At 43.8% G+C, this 19,366-nt stretch overlaps 1 protein-coding gene across 1 annotated transcript; it reads right to left on the reverse strand.

Annotated features, from left to right (window-relative positions):
* Positions 1 to 59: 59 nt before the first annotated feature.
* LOC115138150 (nuclear factor 7, brain-like) lies at positions 60 to 14,707 on the reverse strand. Its single transcript, XM_029674678.2, has 9 exons — positions 14,623 to 14,707; positions 14,211 to 14,258; positions 6,484 to 6,635; positions 5,272 to 5,370; positions 4,531 to 4,659; positions 3,721 to 3,861; positions 3,323 to 3,451; positions 1,570 to 1,675; positions 60 to 1,329 (listed from the first exon to the last, which is right to left on the reverse strand). Exons 2-9 carry the CDS (start codon positions 14,248 to 14,250, stop codon positions 797 to 799), a joined length of 1,329 nt encoding a protein of 442 aa, XP_029530538.1. The 5' UTR covers positions 14,251 to 14,258; positions 14,623 to 14,707; the 3' UTR covers positions 60 to 796.
* Between the last annotated feature and the right edge of the window lie 4,659 nt (positions 14,708 to 19,366).

Below are 19,366 nucleotides of genomic sequence, written 5' to 3' on the forward strand. Positions count from 1 at the left end.
ATTCTTACTCCTGAACTTATTTAGACTTGCCACAACAAAGGGGTTGAATACATGTTGACTCAAGCGTTTCATTATTCCATTTTATTCCATTTTGACATTGTGTTGTCTTGTGAGTTGGCCAGTGACAAATCGAAATGTAATCATTTTAAATTCAGGCTATAACACAACAAAATGTGGAAAAAGTCAAGGAGTGTGAATACTTTCTGAAGAGACTGTATACATATTATGAAAGTGCATAAATATATGAAGACATAAAGGTATAGATACTGTATATAGGTAAATAGATACACTGCAATATATAGATATATTGTAGTTAGATTTCCTCAGTATACATTTCCCATCTTCCATTTAGCTAGCTGTTTCAGTATTATAATGCAATTTATTTAGATTTTTCTTTTTTACGTATTAAAACAGGGGGGGTCAGACATGTACTGTTTAAATCTAGCTTGTCAAATTTGTTTTATTTTAGGGTATGAAGTTGCCTTTTTGCTTCTTCCCACATAGCTCTTAAGATCCATACAGAAGTGTCTAGGCCAACTGTTGTCGAAACAGGGCAAACCCATCCTCAACCCAAGGCTTTGTGGGTCAAAGTGTCAACTGCTCAAACTCTTCTCCAATGGTTTTCTCTTATTCTTGGTACTTCATTGATCAATTAATCTTATTGATTAACCAGAGTCCACTCCACACACCTGGTTTTCCAAGTCCAAATAAGCCAGTGATTGAAAGGTGAAGGAAATCCAGATCTGTAGTCAGCTTATGTTGGGGAGAATCTCTTAACCAAAGACCCGTGATGTCTTCAAAGTGTAGAGACCTTGTGTGGCGAGATGATGGTGATGAGTGAGCGCCCGTCCAGCGGGGCAAACACCGGGTACAGCTTCTCCTTGAACTTGCCTGTGAATGTATAGATGTGGGTCTTGGTCTCTGCGTTGTAGAAGGAGATCTGTCCTTCCTCGTAGTCTAGATAGATCCCCATCCGGCGGGCCACCAGACCCAGGGGCAGGGGCGTCTCAGGCTTGGTACAGGCGTAGAACTGGTGCATACTGCGCCACAGGGTCCAGTAGCCCGTCTGGGGGCTCATGGGGAAGCGGCCCTGGCGTTCGGCACTCGCCGTGGTCAGGCCGACCCGCCAGTAGCCGTTGTTGGCTATGTCGACTTCCCAGTAGTGCCGTCCGGAGACGTATCCCTCCCAGCCCAGCACGCCAGGCCAGGCGTCGAAGCGCTGGGGACTGAGGGGCAGATTGGACTCAGATATGCCCTCCTGGACCTTGCGGTGGTCATCTGAGAGCTGGAGCCACAGGTGGTTGGTCATGGGGTCAAAGGTCACATCGGCTACAGGGAGGAGAGAGTTGACAACTTTTTGAAATATGCTACACATGTTTTACTTTCACCTTTTAAATAACATTCTGTCATCCATTTTCCACTCTTCGTCTTTTCTATCCTAGTAGTACCAATATTTTGTTGTAAGTTTAAAGTTTGGGCAAAATGTATAAAAATGCTTTAAATTTATATTTTTACTCATTCTTTTTTTCTGTGATTATTTTTTAAATGAATTAATAGACGGATAGTTACCTGATGCACTGATCATCCAGTTCCACACTGAGTTAGGGATGTATCTTGGAGTGCCTGCCTTCCAGGTGCACTGCTTCGCTGACAGCCACAGCGGAGAAATGCCACCCTGAAAATAGGAACACAGACAAAGTGTATGAATGTAGGTAAAGGATTGTCTTTAATAGTTTCATTTCCACCATATTACTGTGAGCTGAAATGGTATACAGCGTATTCGAGAAGTATTCAGACCCCTTCCCTTTTCCCACATTTTGTTACATTATAGCCTTATTCTTAAATGGATTAAATACATTTTTCTCACGTTAATCTACACACACTAACCCATAATGACAAAGCGAAAACTGTTTTTTTGCTAATTAAAAAAGTATTCAGACCCTTTGCTATGAGACTTCAAATTGAGCTCCAGTGCATCCTGTTTCCATTGAACATCCTTCAGATGTTTCTACAACTTTACCTGTGGTAAATTTAATTAATTGGACATGATTTGGAAAGGCACATGCGTGTCTATATAATACCCACAGTTGACAGTGCATGTCAGAGCAAAAACCAAGCCATGAGGTCGAAGGAATTGTCCGTAGAGCTCTGAGACAGGATTGTGTCGAGGCACAGATCTGGGGAAGGGTACCAAAACATTTCTGCAGCATTAAAGGTCCCAAAGAACACAGTGGCCTCCATCATTCTTAAATGGAAGAAATGTGAAACCACAAAGACTCTTCCTAGACATGGCCGCCCGGCCAAACTGAGCAATCGGGCAAGAAGGGCCTTGGTCAGGGATGTGACCAAGAACCCGGTGGTCACTCTGACAGAGCTCCAGAGTTCCTCTGTAGAAATGGGAGAACCTTCCAGAAGGACAACCATCTCACTCCACCAAACAGGCCTTTTATGGTAGAGTGGCCAGACAGAAGCCACTCTTCAGTAAAATGAACATGACAGCCCGATTGTCGTTTGCCAAAAGGCACCAAAAGGACTCAGACCATGAGAAACAAGATTCTTTGGTCTGATGAAACCAAGATTGCACTCTTTGGCCTGAATGCCAAGTGCCACTTCTGGAGGAAACCGGGCACCATCTCTATGGTGAAGCATGGTGGTGGCAGCATCATGTTGTGGGGATGTTTTCAGTTTGCAGGGACTTGAAGACTAATCAGGATTAAGGGAAAGATGAACGGAGTAAAGTACAGAGAGATCCTTGATGAAAACCTGCTCCAGAGCGCTCAGGACTTCAGACTGGGGCGAAGGTTCACCTTCCAACAGGACAACAACCCTATGCACACAGCCAAGACAATGCAGGAGTGGCTTCGGGACAAGTTTCTGAATTTCCTTGAGTGGCACAGCCAGAGCCCGGACTTGAGCCCGATCGAGCAACTCTGGAGAGACCTGAAAATTGCTGTGTAGCGAGCTGACAAAGCCTGAGAGGATCTGCAGAGAAGAATGGGAGAAACTCCCCAAATCAGGTGTGCCTCGAGTCTAAAGGCACTGCATGTATATTTGATTATGTAGACTATATAACTGTATAGCTGATTCTCAATCTACGTTTAAGAGGAAATATTGCTAATTTCAATGGATTCTGGCAAGTGTACGACTTCAGAAAAGAAGTTGTACATAACATTCTGAGTTATGTTTTATGAGAAGAGCTCTAATAAACTACTTCTCTAACTTAGTGTTGACCACTTTTACAGCTTTTTTCCTTCATTTTTTGGGAGGCGTTTGTTTTTGTGTTTGCTTGTGTGTTTGTGTGTGTGTGTGTGTGTCGTCTCACCTTGCAGTCCTCCTTGAGCAGTGACCAAGTAATGAACTCCAGTAAGGGCAGGAGGTTGATCAGTCTCTTCTTCCTCAGACCCAGCAGACGCAGAACATTGCCTAGCTCATTGCTCTGCACCCCACAACGCTGTGTAGACAGACACATAGCCAGACGGACATTAATACCAAGTCATCTCTATCAGTCCTTTCACACTTTTTAGCCCTTATGCTAAATGGTATCTATTTGGTAGCAAATCTGCAGATAGCAGTTAACCAATGCTGTTTGAATGCTAGGTTATACAAATTGCTATCCGTTTGGAACACAGTTTTTCCCCCATTTCCATCCTCGGTAGTGTCCCTTTGTTTCTCATATACATTTGTATCCTTGACCTTGACCCGTTACCCCTGACCTCTCACCTCTGAGGCGCTCTGCAGCTCCTTGGCCCACTCCATGATCCTCTGCTGCACTTCCTCATCGGGGTCCTTCTCGCCATCCTTGTTTTCTTCTTCCTCTTCCTCCTCACATCTCTCCTGCACCCAGGGCCTAGCCTTCGCCAGCTGAAGAGACACAGAGGAATACAGTTGAAGGTTTTCAGTCACATTCAACGTCATTTATTTATGAATAAATGCTGTCTGAATTTAAGCATGCTCCCTCTTATTCTCTCTCTCTCCCTCTCTCTCCATCCCCTTCCGGAGGATCTGAGCCCTAGGACCATGCCTAAGGACTACCTGGCCTGATGACTCCTGGCTGCCTCCAGTCCACCTGGTTGTGCTGCTACTCCAATTTCAACTGTTCTGCCTGCGACTATGGAACCCTGACCTGTTCACTGGACATGCTACCTTGTCCCGGGCCTGGTGTTTATGACTCTCTCTCTCTCTGCTGTCTCGACCTCTGAATGACCCTGCTCGTCAGCTATGAACGTTTGGCCATGCACTATCTCCACCCGGCACAGCCAGAAGATGACTGGCCAGCCCTCAGAGCCTGGTTCATCTTTAGGTTTCTTCCTAGGTTCCTGCCTTTCTAGGGAGTTTGTCATAGCCACGTGCTTCTACATCTGCATTGCTTGCTGTTTGGGGTTTTAGGCTGGGTTTCCTTACAGCACTTTGACATCCGCTGATGTCACAAGGGCTTTATAAATACATTTGATTAATTGATAGTTATGATACTTCAAGCGAACATTTTTTGAGTACACACAAAAAAAAAGTCAGTATTCGTTTTTTTCTCGCCTTGTCGACGCTGTTGAGCTCATTGGCCCACAGCACAATGAGTTTCCTGCTCTCTTCCAGACTGCGTTCTGTTTTCAGTTCCACCGGGGTCTCTCCTTTACTGGTGCCCTTCCCCGCATCACTGCCACTCTGCAACAAGACAACACAGCAACCAGGTCAATACCATACTGTACAGTCTCAATAGTGTGTATAGCTATCTCATCTCAATCCTCTTAATGTCAAAGCAATGTTGTAGAAATTCCTGCAAAAAAGGCGAAAACAACTAGGCATCAAGTAAATTACTAGATCAAATAAATTCAAAATGGGATCAAATGAATTCAAAATGGGATGGTTGAGAGTGTTTTTTGTTTACGTAACCCTGTTACTGCCTGGGAGGCCAGAAGCCAGGTCAGCACTCCCCGCCATATCTCCAACCCCATCTGGCCCTCCTTGCATTTCAACACATTTTCATATCATATGCTATCTGGGAGGCCCTCGCCGATCCCCCCCTCCTCAAAGTTTCCTAGTGACTGACAGAAGCCCCTCTAAGCCGGGCCTACTATTTTTCCTTCACCTCACATTTTGCATTAATACAAATAAAGGACAAAATAACACTCACTAATACTATCATACTAACATTGTACATGTGTATATATCTTAACTTTCTCAGTTACTGCTTTTGTTCCCTCCTCCCTTGTTCTTTCTATAGATATATATACCCCCCTCCCCTCCCTTTCTCTCCCTTTCAGGGTCCTACTGTACCTTGCAGACTTGGGCCACCTGCTCCTTCCAATGGTTGATGAAGCGGACACATTCCTGCAGACTGCGCAGGTTCTTCATGCCATTCTGATGAGGGTGTTGCTACAAAGGACACACGCACACACATACAGTATGAACAGTGTGGTGGATGAATCAGAATTAGTTGGGTAACATAAATAAGATGTTTTATTTACATAATATGCTTATGTAAATACTTGTCATTAGAATGTTTCCTTTTGGACTATAAGGGTTGGCAGTTGCACTTATCCCTTCTCAGCTAGGGCTCAGTCATTTGGGGCCCGGAGAGGTCAGGCTTGTCTTCATATGTGAATGTATCTGTCAAACCATCTGGTGATATGCAGAATTTCAGAAGGGGAGGAGGACAGAATGGAACATTGTCTTCTTATGTGAATGTGTCTTTAACTATTCCTAAACCATGTGAAGGGATGGTGTGATTAATGGGGAACCAATTAATTGTCTCCACAATGTCTGTACGCCAGTCACTCCCTCCTTTTCCCATTGGGGGGAGGAGTATGGCGGTGTCTGGAACCATTGTATGACCCCTCTGATGTTGCACTTGTCTTTCATAGTATATGACCTAGAGGCTCACTCCCCTCAGTGAGCTTGTCCAGGAATGGGGTGTACTTGAGATGGGGGTACCTAGAGTTGACAATTGATATATGCCATTGGATGAGTTGGTGTTCTTGTACTATGAAGTACCAGGAACGAGATTAGAACCTCGTCTTAGAGACCAAACTGAACGATAATTTATAGCTAATGCTATCTGGCTATGGGATACTCCTCTCAAGTAAAAGGCCCTTTGTGAACAGTTCCTAAGATCTGTGGTTCATCATGTAAGTTGAGAGGGGTGTATCTTGGCTATAAAATATATTTGTATTCTTATGCAGGCACTCTCAGAATTCATTATAGACACTGAATTGATCTGAGAGTCAAAGGGCCATTGTGAAGCTCATATTATTAAAGATGAAGTTTAAGTATAACTCTGACTGGTGTGTGGTTTGTAACTCTCCTCATTTGGTAATACAGGAAATTGCTACGACAACAGGTAGGCAGGTAAAGGTAGAAAAACAGTACAAAGGAACATATACAAGTAAAAGAGTAGACAATTTAACAGGAAGAGTTTGGGATGGACTGGATGCTGATGTGATGCTGTGAGTGGATGGAGGTGTGTGTGCGTGCATGTGTGTAGCCTACCGATGAGCGATGTGTGGAGGGGGCACTGCTCTTGCGGGGGCTGGTAGGGGCTGAGCTGTGGGCCTGGAGGTCCTCTTCAGGAAGGTTCCAGCGCACCGCCCCAATGGATTGACTCTGGGTAGAGCTCTCCAACTTCAGCTGGGAGTTAAGCTCTGGAGGTGAAATAGTGATAAAATTAGATTAGAGTGGATGAGGGGTGGGACACACACATACATTTTAGAGTCAGATTTAACTAAGCGTATACATTTAACTTTACGTCAGATTTAATTCAATCAAATGAGTTATTGCTTAAAGGCCCAGTGCAGTCAAATTTGATTTCCTGTGATTTATATATATTTCCACACTATGAAGTTGGAATAATACTGTGAAATTTGGAAGATTGTGATAATTCCCTTTTAGTGGAAGAGCTGTTTGAAAAGACCGCCTGAAATTTCAGCCTGTTGTGGTGGGATGGAGTTTTGGCCTGCTGGCGACATCACCAGGCCGTAAATGAGTTAATAGACCAATAACAATGAGAGCTAGTTTTAACAGCTAGTTTTCAGTTTTCCCTTTCCCACAGACCCCTTCCAAACAGTCCTGTCAAAATTCTTGCTTGAGAAATTGCTCTTTGTTAACCCACTGAACACGGAAGTCCATTCAATGTCTATTCCATGTTGGATCAACGTAATTTCGTGAAATGACGTGGAAAAAACGTACATTCAACTTGTGTGTACCCGTTGGAAAGAAGCAATTGATACATTTTTTGGACCATTTTAATGGAAAACAATCACATTCATTGTTACCAGAAAGGATTTGATATTGAGCATTTTAAAAATGTCTGCATTGGACTTTCAAAAGATAAACAATTATAAAATAGTAACTATTTGCTCTATTGTTCATTGTTAATTATTACGAAGCGGCCAAGTCCTATGAACGGATACAGTAAATAGATTCATTGTTCGATGCTTGTATTTGATGATTGCCTAACTATTGGACGATTGTGATCAATCTGATTAGATAAAGATTTAATACCATTTTAGAATCAATTAATTATCCATATTAGAACAATAGATAATTATCCATGTAGTCACATTTAATATAATGGCATGCGATTCTAAATACTCTAGTTCTAAACAAAGGTTGCATACACCACCGTTCAAAAGTTTGGGGTCACTTAGAAATGTCCTTGTTTTTGAAAAAAAGCACATTTTTTGTCCATTAAAATGACACCAAATTGATCAGAAATAAAGTGTAGACATTGTTAATGTTGTAAATGATTATTGTAGCTGGAAACGGCAGATTTGTTATGGAATATCTACATAGGCATACAGAGGCCCATTATCAGCAACCAACACTCCTGTGTTCCAATGGCACGTTGTGTTAGCTAATCCAAGTTTATAATTTTAAAAGGCTAATTGACCATTAGAAAAACCTTTTGCAATTATGTTAGCACAGCTGAAAACTGTTGTCCTGATTAAAGAAGCAATAAAACTGGCCTTCTTTAGACTAGTTTAGTATCTGGAGTATCAGCATTTGTGTGTTCGATTACAGGCCAAAATGGCCAGAAACAAATAACTTTCTTCTGAAACTCGTCAGTCTATTCTTGTTCTGAGAAATGAAGGCTATTCCATGCGAGAGATTGCCAAGAAACTGAAGATCTCATACAACGCTGTGTACTACTCCCTTCACAGAACAGCGCAAGCTGGCCCTAACCAGAATAGAAAGAGGAATGGGAGGCAACGGTGCACAACTGAGCAAGAGGACAAGTACATTAGAGTGTCTAGTTTGAGAAACAGACGCCTCACAAGTCCTCAACTGGCAGCTTAATTAAATAATGTCCGCAAAACACCAGTCTCAGCGTCAACAATGAAGAGGCGACTCCGGGATGCTGGCCTTCTAGGCAGAGTTCCTCTGTCCAGTGTCTGTGTTCTTTTTTTTATTTTATTTTTTATTTCACCTTTATTTAACCAGGTAGGCTAGTTGAGAACAAGTTCTCATTTGCAACTGCGACCTGGCCAAGATAAAGCATAGCAGTGTGAACAGACAACACAGAGTTACACATGGAATAAACAATTAACAAGTCAATAATACAGTAGGAAAAAAAATGGGCAGTCTATATACAATGTGTGCAAAAGGCATGAGGAGGTAGGCGAATAATACAATTTTGCAGATTAACACTGGGGTGATAAATGATCAGATGGTCATGTACAGGTAGAGATATTGGTGTGCAAAAGAGCAGAGAAGTAAATAAATAAATTTTTAAAAAAACAGTATGGGAATGAGGTAGGTGAAAATGGGTGGGCTATTTACCAATAGACTATGTACAGCTGCAGCGATCGGTTAGCTGCTCGGATAGCTGATGTTTGAAGTTGGTGAGGGAGATAAAAGTCTCCAACTTCAGCCATTTTTGCAGTTCGTTCCAGTCACAGGCAGCAGAGTACTGGAACGAAAGGCGGCCAAATGAGGTGTTGGCTTTAGGGATGATCAGTGAGATACACCTGCTGGAGCGTGTGCTACGGATGGGTGTTGCCATCGTGACCAGTGAACTGAGATAAGGCGGAGCTTTACCTAGCATGGACTTGTAGATGACCTGGAGCCAGTGGGTCTGGCGACGAATATGAAGCGAGGGCCAGCCGACTAGAGCATACAAGTCGCAGTGGTGGGTGGTATAAGGTGCTTTGGTGACAAAACGGATGGCACTATGATAGACTGCATCCAGTTTGCTGAGTAGAGTGTTGGAAGCCATTTTGTAGATGACATCGCCGAAATCGAGGATCGGTAGGATAGTCAGTTTTACTAGGGTAAGCTTGGCGGCGTGAGTGAAGGAGGCTTTGTTGCGGAATAGAAAGCCGACTCTTGATTTGATTTTCGATTGGAGATGTTTGATGTGAGTCTGGAAGGAGAGTTTGCAGTCTAGCCAGACACCTAGGTACTTATAGATGTCCACATATTCAAGGTCGGAACCATCCAGGGTGGTGATGCTAGTCGGGCATGCGGGTGCAGGCAGCGATCGGTTGAAAAGCATGCATTTGGTTTTACTCGCGTTTAAGAGCAGTTGGAGGCCACGGAAGGAGTGCTGTATGGCATTGAAGCTCGTTTGGAGGTTAGATAGCACAGTGTCCAATGACGGGCCGAAAGTATATAGAATGGTGTCGTCTGCGTAGAGGTGGATCAGGGAATCGCCCGCAGCAAGGGCAACATCATTGATATATACAGAGAAAAGAGTCGGCCCGAGAATTGAACCCTGTGGCACCCCCATAGAGACTGCCAGAGGACCGGACAGCATGCCCTCCGATTTGACACACTGAACTCTGTCTGCAAAGTAATTGGTGAACCAGGCAAGGCAGTCATCCGAGAAACCGAGACTATTGAGTCTGCCGATAAGAATATGGTGATTGACAGAGTCGAAAGCCTTGGCGAGGTCGATGAAGACGGCTGCACAGTACTGTCTTTTATCGATGGCGGTAATGATATCGTTTAGTACCTTGAGCGTGGCTGAGGTGCACCCGTGACCGGCTCGGAAACCAGATTGCACAGCGGAGAAGGTACGGTGGGATTCGAGATGGTCAGTGACCTGTTTGTTGACTTGGCTTTCGAAGACCTTAGATAGGCAGGGCAGGATGGATATAGGTCTATAGCAGTTTGGGTCCAGGGTGTCTCCCCCTTTGAAGAGGGGGATGACTGCGGCAGCTTTCAATCCTTGGGGATCTCAGACGATATGAAAGAGAGGTTGAACAGGCTGGTAATAGGGGTTGCGACAATGGCGGCAGATAGTTTCAGAAATAGAGGGTCCAGATTGTCAAGCCCAGCTGATTTGTACGGGTCTAGGTTTTGCAGCTCTTTCAGAACATCTGCTATCTGGATTTGGGTAAAGGAGAACCTGGAGAGGCTTGGGCGAGGAGCTGCGGGGGGCGGAGCTGTTGGCCGAGGTTGGAGTAGCCAGGCGGAAGGCATGGCCAGCCGTTGAGAAGTGCTTATTGAAGCTTTCGATAATCGTGGATTTATCGGTGGAGACCGTGTTACCTAGCCTCAGTGCAGTGGGCAGCTGGGAGGAGGTGCTCTTGTTCTCCATGGACTTCACAGTGTCCCAGAACTTTTTGGAGTTGGAGCTACAGGATGCAAACTTCTGCCTGAAGAAGCTGGCCTTAGCTTTCCTGACTGACTGCGTGTATTGGTTCCTGACTTCCCTGAACAGTTGCATATCACGGGGGCTATTCGATGCTATTGCAGTCCGCCACAGGATGTTTTTGTGCTGGTCGAGGGCAGTCAGGTCTGGAGTGAACCAAGGGCTGTATCTGTTCTTGGTTCTGCATTTTTTGAACGGAGCATGCTTATCTAAAATGGTGAGGAAGTTACTTTTAAAGAATGACCAGGCATCCTCAACTGACGGGATGAGGTCAATGTCCTTCCAGGATACCCGGGCCAGGTCGATTAGAAAGGCCTGCTCACAGAAGTGTTTTAGGGAGCGTTTGACAGTGATGAGGATGGTCGTTTGACTGCGGCTCCGTGGCGGATACAGGCAATGAGGCAGTGATCACTGAGATCCTGGTTGAAGACAGCGGAGGTGTATTTGGAGGGCCAGTTGGTCAGGATGATGTCTATGAGGGTGCCCTTGTTTACAGAGTTAGGGTTGTACCTGGTGGGTTCCTTGATGATTTGAGTGAGATTGAGGGCATCTAGCTTACATTGTAGGACTGCCGGGGTGTTAAGCATATCCCAGTTTAGGTCACCTAACAGAACAAACTCTGAAGCTAGATGGGGGGCGATCAATTCACAAATGGTGTCCAGGGCACAGCTGGGAGCTGAGGGTGTCCGGTAGCAGGCGGCAACAGTGAGAGACTTATTTCTGGAGAGGGTAATTTTCAAAATTAGTAGTTCGAACTGTTTGGGTATGGACCTGGAAAGTATGACATTACTTTGCAGGCTATCTCTGCAGTAGACTGCAACTCCGCCCCTTTGGTAGTTCTATCTTGACGGAAGATGTTATAGTTGGGTATGGAAATCTCTGAATTTTTGGTGGCCTTCCTGAGCCAGGATTCAGACACGGCAAGGACATCAGGGTTAGCAGAGTGTGCTAAAGCAGTGAGTAAAACAAACTTAGGGAGGAGGCTTCTGATGTTGACATGCATAAAACCAAGGCTTTTCGATCACAGAAGTCAACAAATGAGGGTACCTGGGGACATGCAGGGCCTGGGTTTACCTCCACATCACCCGCGGAACAGAGAAGGAGTAGTATGAGGGTGCGGCTAAAGGCTATCAAAACTGGTCGCCTAGAGCGTTGGGGGCAGAGGATAAGAGGAGCAGGTTTCTGGGCATGGTAGAATATATTCAGGGCATAATGCGCAGACAGGGGTATGGTGGGGTGCGGGTACAGCGGAGGTAAGCCCAGGCACTGGGTGATGATGAGACAGGTTGTATCTCTGGACATGCTGGTTGTAATGGGTGAGGTCACCGCATGTGTGGGAGGTGGGACAAAGGAGGTAACAGGGGTATGCAGAGTGGGTCTAGGGGCTCCATTGTGAACTAAAACAATTATAACTAACCTGAACAACAGTATACAAGGCATATTGACATCTGAGAGAGAAATACAGCGAGGCATACAGTAATCACAGGTGTTGAATTTGGAAAGCTAGCTAAAAACAGTAGGCGAGGCTAATCCGCTAGCACAACAAACAGCAGGTAAAATGGCGTTGACTAGGCAACGGGGCCGACAGGTAAGACAAACAAGCAGAAAGGAGTACCGTGATTAATGGACAGTCCAGCGTGCGTCAGCTATGTAGCCAAGAGATCAGTGTCCATCTTAATCTTTTCTTTTTATTGGCCAGTCTGAGATACGTCTTTTTCTTTGCAACTCTGCCTAGAAGGCCAGTATCCCAAAGTCGCCTCTTATGTGAAGATGTCGTGATGCATGAGGCAAATGATGGTCACACCAGATACTGACTGGTTATCTGATCCATGCCCCTACCTTTTTGTTAAGGTGTCTGGGACCAACAGATGCATATCTGTAATCCCAGTCATGTGAAATCCATAGATTTTGTCTTAATGAATTTATTTTAATTGACCGATTTCCTTATACTGTAACTCAGTAAAATCTTTGAAACTGTTGCATGTTACGTTTCTATTTTTGTTCAGTATAGAATCAGCTGGGGGATGATTTTTTTTTAACTAAAACATAATTTCAAACCTTGCTTACATTTGTATATGATCACATATATACAGTGCTTTCGGGAAAGTATTCAGACCCCTTGACTTTTTCCACATTTTATTACATTACAACCTTAATCTAAAATTGAATAAATTTAAAGTCAACAACAATTTTTTTTGCTAATTTATAAAAAATACAGAAATACCTTATTTACATAAGTATTCAGATCCTTTGCTATAAGACACGAAATTGAGTTCAAGTGCATCCTGTTTCCATTGACCATCCTTGAGATGTATCTACAACTTCATTGGAGTCCACTTGTGGTAAATTCAATTGATTGGACATGATTTGGAAAGGAACACAGCTGTCTATATAAGGTCCCACAGTTGACAGTGCATGTCAGATCAAAAACCAAGCCATGAGGTTGAAGGACTCAGGATTGTCTAGGTACAGATCTGGACAAGGGTACCAAAATATAATATTCTGCAGCATTGACAGTCCCCAAGAACACAGGGACCTCCATCCCTCTTAAATGGAAGAAGTTTGTAACCACCAAGACTCTTCCTAGAGCTGGCCCCCCCAGCCAAACTGAGCAATTGGGGGAGAAGGGCCTTGGTCAGGGAGGTGACCAAGTACCCGCTGGTCCTCTGTGGAGATGGGAGAACCTTCCAGAAGGCCATCTCTGAAGCACACCACCAATAAGGTCTTTAAGGTAGAGTTGCCAGACGGAAGCCACTCAGTAAAAGGCACATGACAGCGTGTTTGGAGTTTGCCAAAAGGCACCCAAAGACTCTCAGACCATGACAAACAAGATTCTCTGATCTGATGAAACCAATATTAAACTCTTTGGCCTGAATGCTGAGATTCACATCTTTACGAAACATGGCACCATCCCTACAGTGAAGCATGGTGGTGGGAGCATCATGCTGTGGGGATGTTTTTCAGGGGCAGGGACTGGAAGACTAGTCAGGATCGAGACAAAGATGAACAAAGCAAAGTACAGAGAGATCCTTGAAGAAAACCTCCAGAGCGCTCACCTCCTCAGACTGGGGCGAACGTTCACCTTCCAACAGGACAACGACCCTAAGCACACAGCCAAGACAATGCAGGAGTGGCCCATCCAGAGCCTGGACTTAAACCTGATCGAACATCTCTGAAGAGACCTGAAAATAGCTGTGCAGCAAATCTCCAACCTGACGGAGCTTGAGAGGATCTGCAGAGAAGAATGGGAGAAACTCCCCAAATACAGGTGTGCCAAGCTTGTAGCGTCATACCCAAGAAGACTCAAGGCTGTAATCGCTGCAAAAGGTGCTTCAACAACGTACTGAGTAAAGGGTCTGAATACGTGTGTAAATGTGATATATAATTAGCAGAAAAAGTCTAAAAACCTGTTTTTGCTTTGTCATTACAGGATATTGTGTGTAGATTGATGAGGGGAAAAACGATTTAATCAATTTTAGAATAAGGCTGTAACCTAACAAAATGTGGAAAAATTCTGAGTACTTTCGAAAGGCTTTGTATATATGTATAAGACAATAATGTATAACATATCTAATATATCCAATATTATAATATAATACTGTTAATAGGGAACAATACTTACTAGACACCTTCAGAATGCTCTTCATCTTGAAAGTTTCCATCCTCAGTCCTGTATGGACAAGGTAGACTCCTTACAAAATATTCCATTTAACAATAGAGGCAAAGAGGCCACTGAGGATATTACTATGTATCCTCATGTTGAATTTTACAAAATGGCACAACCTAATTAAAAAATGAAAGTCCACTAGCAAGCTATGAATATACAACACAATGGTATGAAATATCTACACAAAATCGAAACGCAGATCTAAGACCAATGCCAGAGGCCGTTGTTGAAGCTATGAAAATGACTTCAGTAGAGAAATGTAATCTACATCATAATGAAAACGACAGCAATGGCTATGTCCTTACATCAGATGAAATGATAAAGAATGAAACATTAGAGATAAAAATCCCCAAATTCAAAATTCTACCCTATGCATGTAGGTCGGGCTGGTGCGCGGTCGTGGTGGTGGTGGTGGTAAGACTGGACAGCAAACCCTGCTCATCTACTGTTTTTGTTACATGCTGAGGTGGTTTAATCTTTGGACCTTTTATGGTGCTTGGGAAAGTGAGAAGGAGGGGGGGGGGGCAGGTATAATCAGCCTACCTTCCCAGAAATCCATATTGGCTATACTATGAGGAGAGCGCGTGAGATTTTAGTCTAGCGATAAGGGGTCACACGTTGATTACATAAAGTGACACAGAATTACCATCTTTGGCTCCGTTTACACAGGCAGACCAATTCTGATCTTTTTTCCACTAATTGGTCTTTTGACCAATCAGATCAGCTCTGAAAACAGGAGTGAAAGTAGATTTCTTACCTTACGGGACACCCAAGTTCGAGCACACATTTTTTTGTATAGCCAAGATGTCCAGTGGAGGCTGCTGAGGGGATGTTTTTCAGGGGCAGGGACTGGAAGACTAGTCAGGATCGAGACAAAGACGAACAAAGCAAAGTGCAGAGATCCTTGATGAAAACCTCCAGAGCGCTCACAACCTCAGACTGGGGTGAACGTTCACCTTCCAACAGGACAACGATCCTAAGCACACAGCCAAGACAATGCAGGAGTGACCCAGCCAGAGCCTCATAATAATGGTTGGAACGGAGCAAAAGGAATGGCATCAAACACATGTAAATCATGTTTGTTTTTTTTTATGTATTTTTTTTTTTAAATTACCACCCTTTTTCTACCCAAATTCCAATTTTCGTCCACTGATTCCGCTCCATCCTTTACCACAAGCCCACCCTCCCAAATTAAGGTTCCACCAACCTCCTGTGGTTTAATCATATAATTAACATAGGCCTACACAATCCCTATTCAGTTCATATATGATCTCTGTGTGCCTAGTAGCCTAGGCCTAGTAAAGATTTGTCATTTCACTTTAATCATGCATTCATTACCTTTTAATGTGGCATAAACACAGCCTGTCATGATGTTAACATCTGATTGTCAAACATTCACTTCAAAAACATTAAAATCGTTTTGTTGTTTTGTATTAGTTTTGTTCAGTGTTCGATCTTCCATTAAAATAAATATGTACGCTTACCACGCTGCGCCTTGGTCTCCTCCATATGACAACCGTGACACCGTGCTTACTGAGGTATGGCCTATACTGTCGCCGTGAAATGTAATTTTAGGAATGCCCATCTAAAACATCAAAACGTTTACATACACCTTAGCCAAATACATTTAAACTCAGTTTTTCACAAATCCTGACATTTAATCATAGTAAGATTTCCCTGGCTTAGGTCAGTTAGGATCACTTTAACAATGTGAAATGTCAGAATAATAGTAGAGAGAAGGATTTATTTCAGCTTTTCTTTCTTTCATCACATTCCCAGTGGGTCACTCAATTAGTATTTGGTAGCATTGCCTTTAAATTGTTTAACTTGGGTCAAACGTTTTAGGTAGCCTTCCACAAGCTTCCCACAATAAGTTGGGGGAATTTTGGCCCATTACTCCTGACAGAGCTGGTGTAACTGAGTTGTTGTTGTCCTTAAGCCATTTTGCCACAACTTTGGAAATATGCTTGGGGTAACATCAAGGCGGTGGCCCGTTCCTGTAGGTTCATGCTCTACAACATCCGCAGAGTACGACCCTGCCTCACACAGGAAGCGGCGCAGGTCCTAATCCAGGCACTCGTCATCTCCCGTCTGGATTACTGCAACTCGCTGTTGGCTGGGCTCCCTGCCTGTGCCATTAAACCCCTACAACTCATCCAGAACGCCGCAGCCCGTCTGGTGTTCAACCTTCCCAAGTTCTCTCACGTCACCCCGCTCCTCCGCTCTCTCCACTGGCTTCCAGTTGAAGCTCGCATCCGCTACAAGACCATGGTGCTTGCCTACGGAGCTGTGAGGGGAACGGCACCTCAGTACCTCCAGGCTCTGATCAGGCCCTACACCCAAACAAGGGCACTGCGTTCATCCACCTCTGGCCTGCTCGCCTCCCTACCACTGAGGAAGTACAGTTCCCGCTCAGCCCAGTCAAAACTGTTCGCTGCTCTGGCCCCCCAATGGTGGAACAAACTCCCTCACGACGCCAGGACAGCGGAGTCAATCACCACCTTCCGGAGACACCTGAAACCCCACCTCTTTAAGGAATACCTAGGATAGGATAAAGTAATCCCTCTCACCCCCCTTAAAAGATTTTGATGCACTACTGTTCCACTGGATGTCATAAGGTGAATGCACCAATTTGTAAGTCGCTCTGGATAAGAGCGTCTGCTAAATGACTTAAATGTAATGTAAATGTAATGGAAGACCCATTTGCGACCAAGCTTTAACTTCCTGACTGATGTCTTGAGATGTTGCTTCAATATACCCACATAATTTTCCTACCTCATGATGCCATCTATTTTGTGAAGTGCACCAGTCCCTCCTGCAGCAAAGCACCCCCGCAACATGATGCTGCCACCCACGTGCTTCACGGTTGGGATGGTGTTCTTTGGCTTGCAAGCATCCCCCTTTTTCCTCCAAACATAACGATGGCCATTATGGCCAAATAGTTACATTTTTGTTTCATCAGACCAGAGGACATTTCTCCAAACAGTACGATCCTTGTCCCCATGTCCAGTTGCAAACGGTAGTCTGGCTTTGTTATGGTGGTTTTGGAGCAGTGGCTTCTTCCTTGCTGAGCGGCCTTTCAGATTAAGTCGATTTAGGACTCGTTTTACTGTGGATATAGATACTTTTGTACCTGTTTCCTCCAGCATCTTCACAAGGTCCTTTGCTGTTGTTCTGGGATTGATTTGCACTTTTCGCAACAAAGTACGTTCATCTCAACGAGACAGAATGTGTCTCCTTCATGAGTGGCATGACGGCTGAGTGGTCCCATGGTGTTTATACTTGCGTACTATTGTTTGTACAGATAAACGTGGTACCTTCAGGCGTTTGGGAATTTCTCCCAAGGATGAACCAGACTTGTGGATGTTTTTTTTCGGAGGTCTTGGCTGATTTCTTTTGATTTTCCCATGATGTCTAGCAAAGAGGCACCGAGTTTGAAGGTAGGCCTTGTAATACATCCACAGGTACACCTCCAATTGACTAAAATTATGTCAATTAGCCAATCAGAAACTTCTAAAGCCATTACATAATTTTCTGGAATTTTCCAAGATGTTTAAAGGCATAGTGTATGAAGACTTCTAACCCAATGGAATTGTGATACAGTGAATTATAAGTGAAATAATCTGTCTGTTAACAATTGTTGGAAAAATTACTTGTGTCATGCACAAGGTAGATGTCCTAACCGACTTGCCAAAACTATAGTTTGTTCACAAGAAATTTGTGGAGTGGTTGAAAAATAAGTTTTTAATGACTCCAACCTAAGTGTATGTAAACCTCCGACTGTATACTGTAGCTCAAAAAGTAATACTAAGGGAATGTTGTGTAGTAAGCTGTTAGTTGCTCATGTGCCTCACCCTAATAATTTGGTCCCTTTCCCCATAAATGTGTCTACTGTTCAGACTTGGTGGTGCACATGTAGCCTATAGCTTGTTTTAGAGAAATGTAATAATCAAATATTGTAAGAGCGTTCATTGTCTGCATATAAGCATCCTTTGTTTATCCTAGGGTTCTGACTTGCTGTACAGGGAGAATACTGTAAGAACCGCTCATCTTTTGAATTCTGTCTCTGTACATTTCAAAAGTGCTGAACAAATTTTTATTTTGTCTATCTGTCCTAGCTCGCTCATTAACGTCTTAATCGAAATTACGGATTTTCCCTTATCCGCTTGTCGTCCCCTTATGCCATAGTTTGTACATCTCAGTTGTCAGTAGAAACCAAATTTGTTTAAGCAAGTCAGCCATATCAGCTATATATTTTTTAAAGGCAGTAATTTAGGCTGAATGAACTGTTTCGCTGCCAGACAAGGCTCCGCTGATAGCCAGGTGTAGTGGTGGTAAGGATTCACTCCATGGTGCTGAAAAGAAGGCTCTGCTGTTGGGACAGCTTTATGTAGGCCCTAACAGTTTGTGTATCTCTCTCCTTCTGAATAAACAAACATAAATCTGCCTGGTTGGCAAACCCAATCTGAACTTTGTTGCTGCTAAGTATTGCCCTGCTGTTGCTAAGACAAAAGGCAATAGCTATCATAAATTTGATAGATACGAATGCAAAGGTGAGAGTTTGCATGGTTCTTTGCATCATGCATCATCTTGACCAGTCATGATCACACCTGAATTACTTACTGATAGTTGGAACTGGGAAGTAGTGTCTAATAGTTGGTTTGCCAGGTGAAATGTCGCAGTGAATGGCCCAGAAAGGGGTTAAGGCCTTCCCACACTGTACGTCGGATTCAGTCTTTTACGATACAAACTGTACATCGGATTCAGTCGTTTACGATACAAACTGTACGTCGGATTCAGTCTTTTATGATAATTACATGTCACACTGTGCGATGTTCCCAAATTAAACTCTTGTGATCAACCTGGACAGATTGTGCAATTTGCTTCAGTTTGGTCGTCACATTCTGCGGTTGGCTTGGGAGCCTACTTCAGCAGACTTAGGCGGCTACATCAACTGCAGGGGTGCATTTGATCTGCACATGTGCCAGCACCAGCAGCTCAAGCCTCCTCTATGCTTATGCACAAGTTCATTGAATTTGGAAAAACTAAAAGTATACATCTTACTAACCTTATATGTCAGAATCAAAAATGCTTACCAAAAATAACATGGT

Source organism: Oncorhynchus nerka, linkage group LG12 (assembly GCF_034236695.1).
Source record: "Oncorhynchus nerka isolate Pitt River linkage group LG12, Oner_Uvic_2.0, whole genome shotgun sequence".
Lineage (NCBI taxonomy): Eukaryota > Metazoa > Chordata > Actinopteri > Salmoniformes > Salmonidae > Oncorhynchus > Oncorhynchus nerka.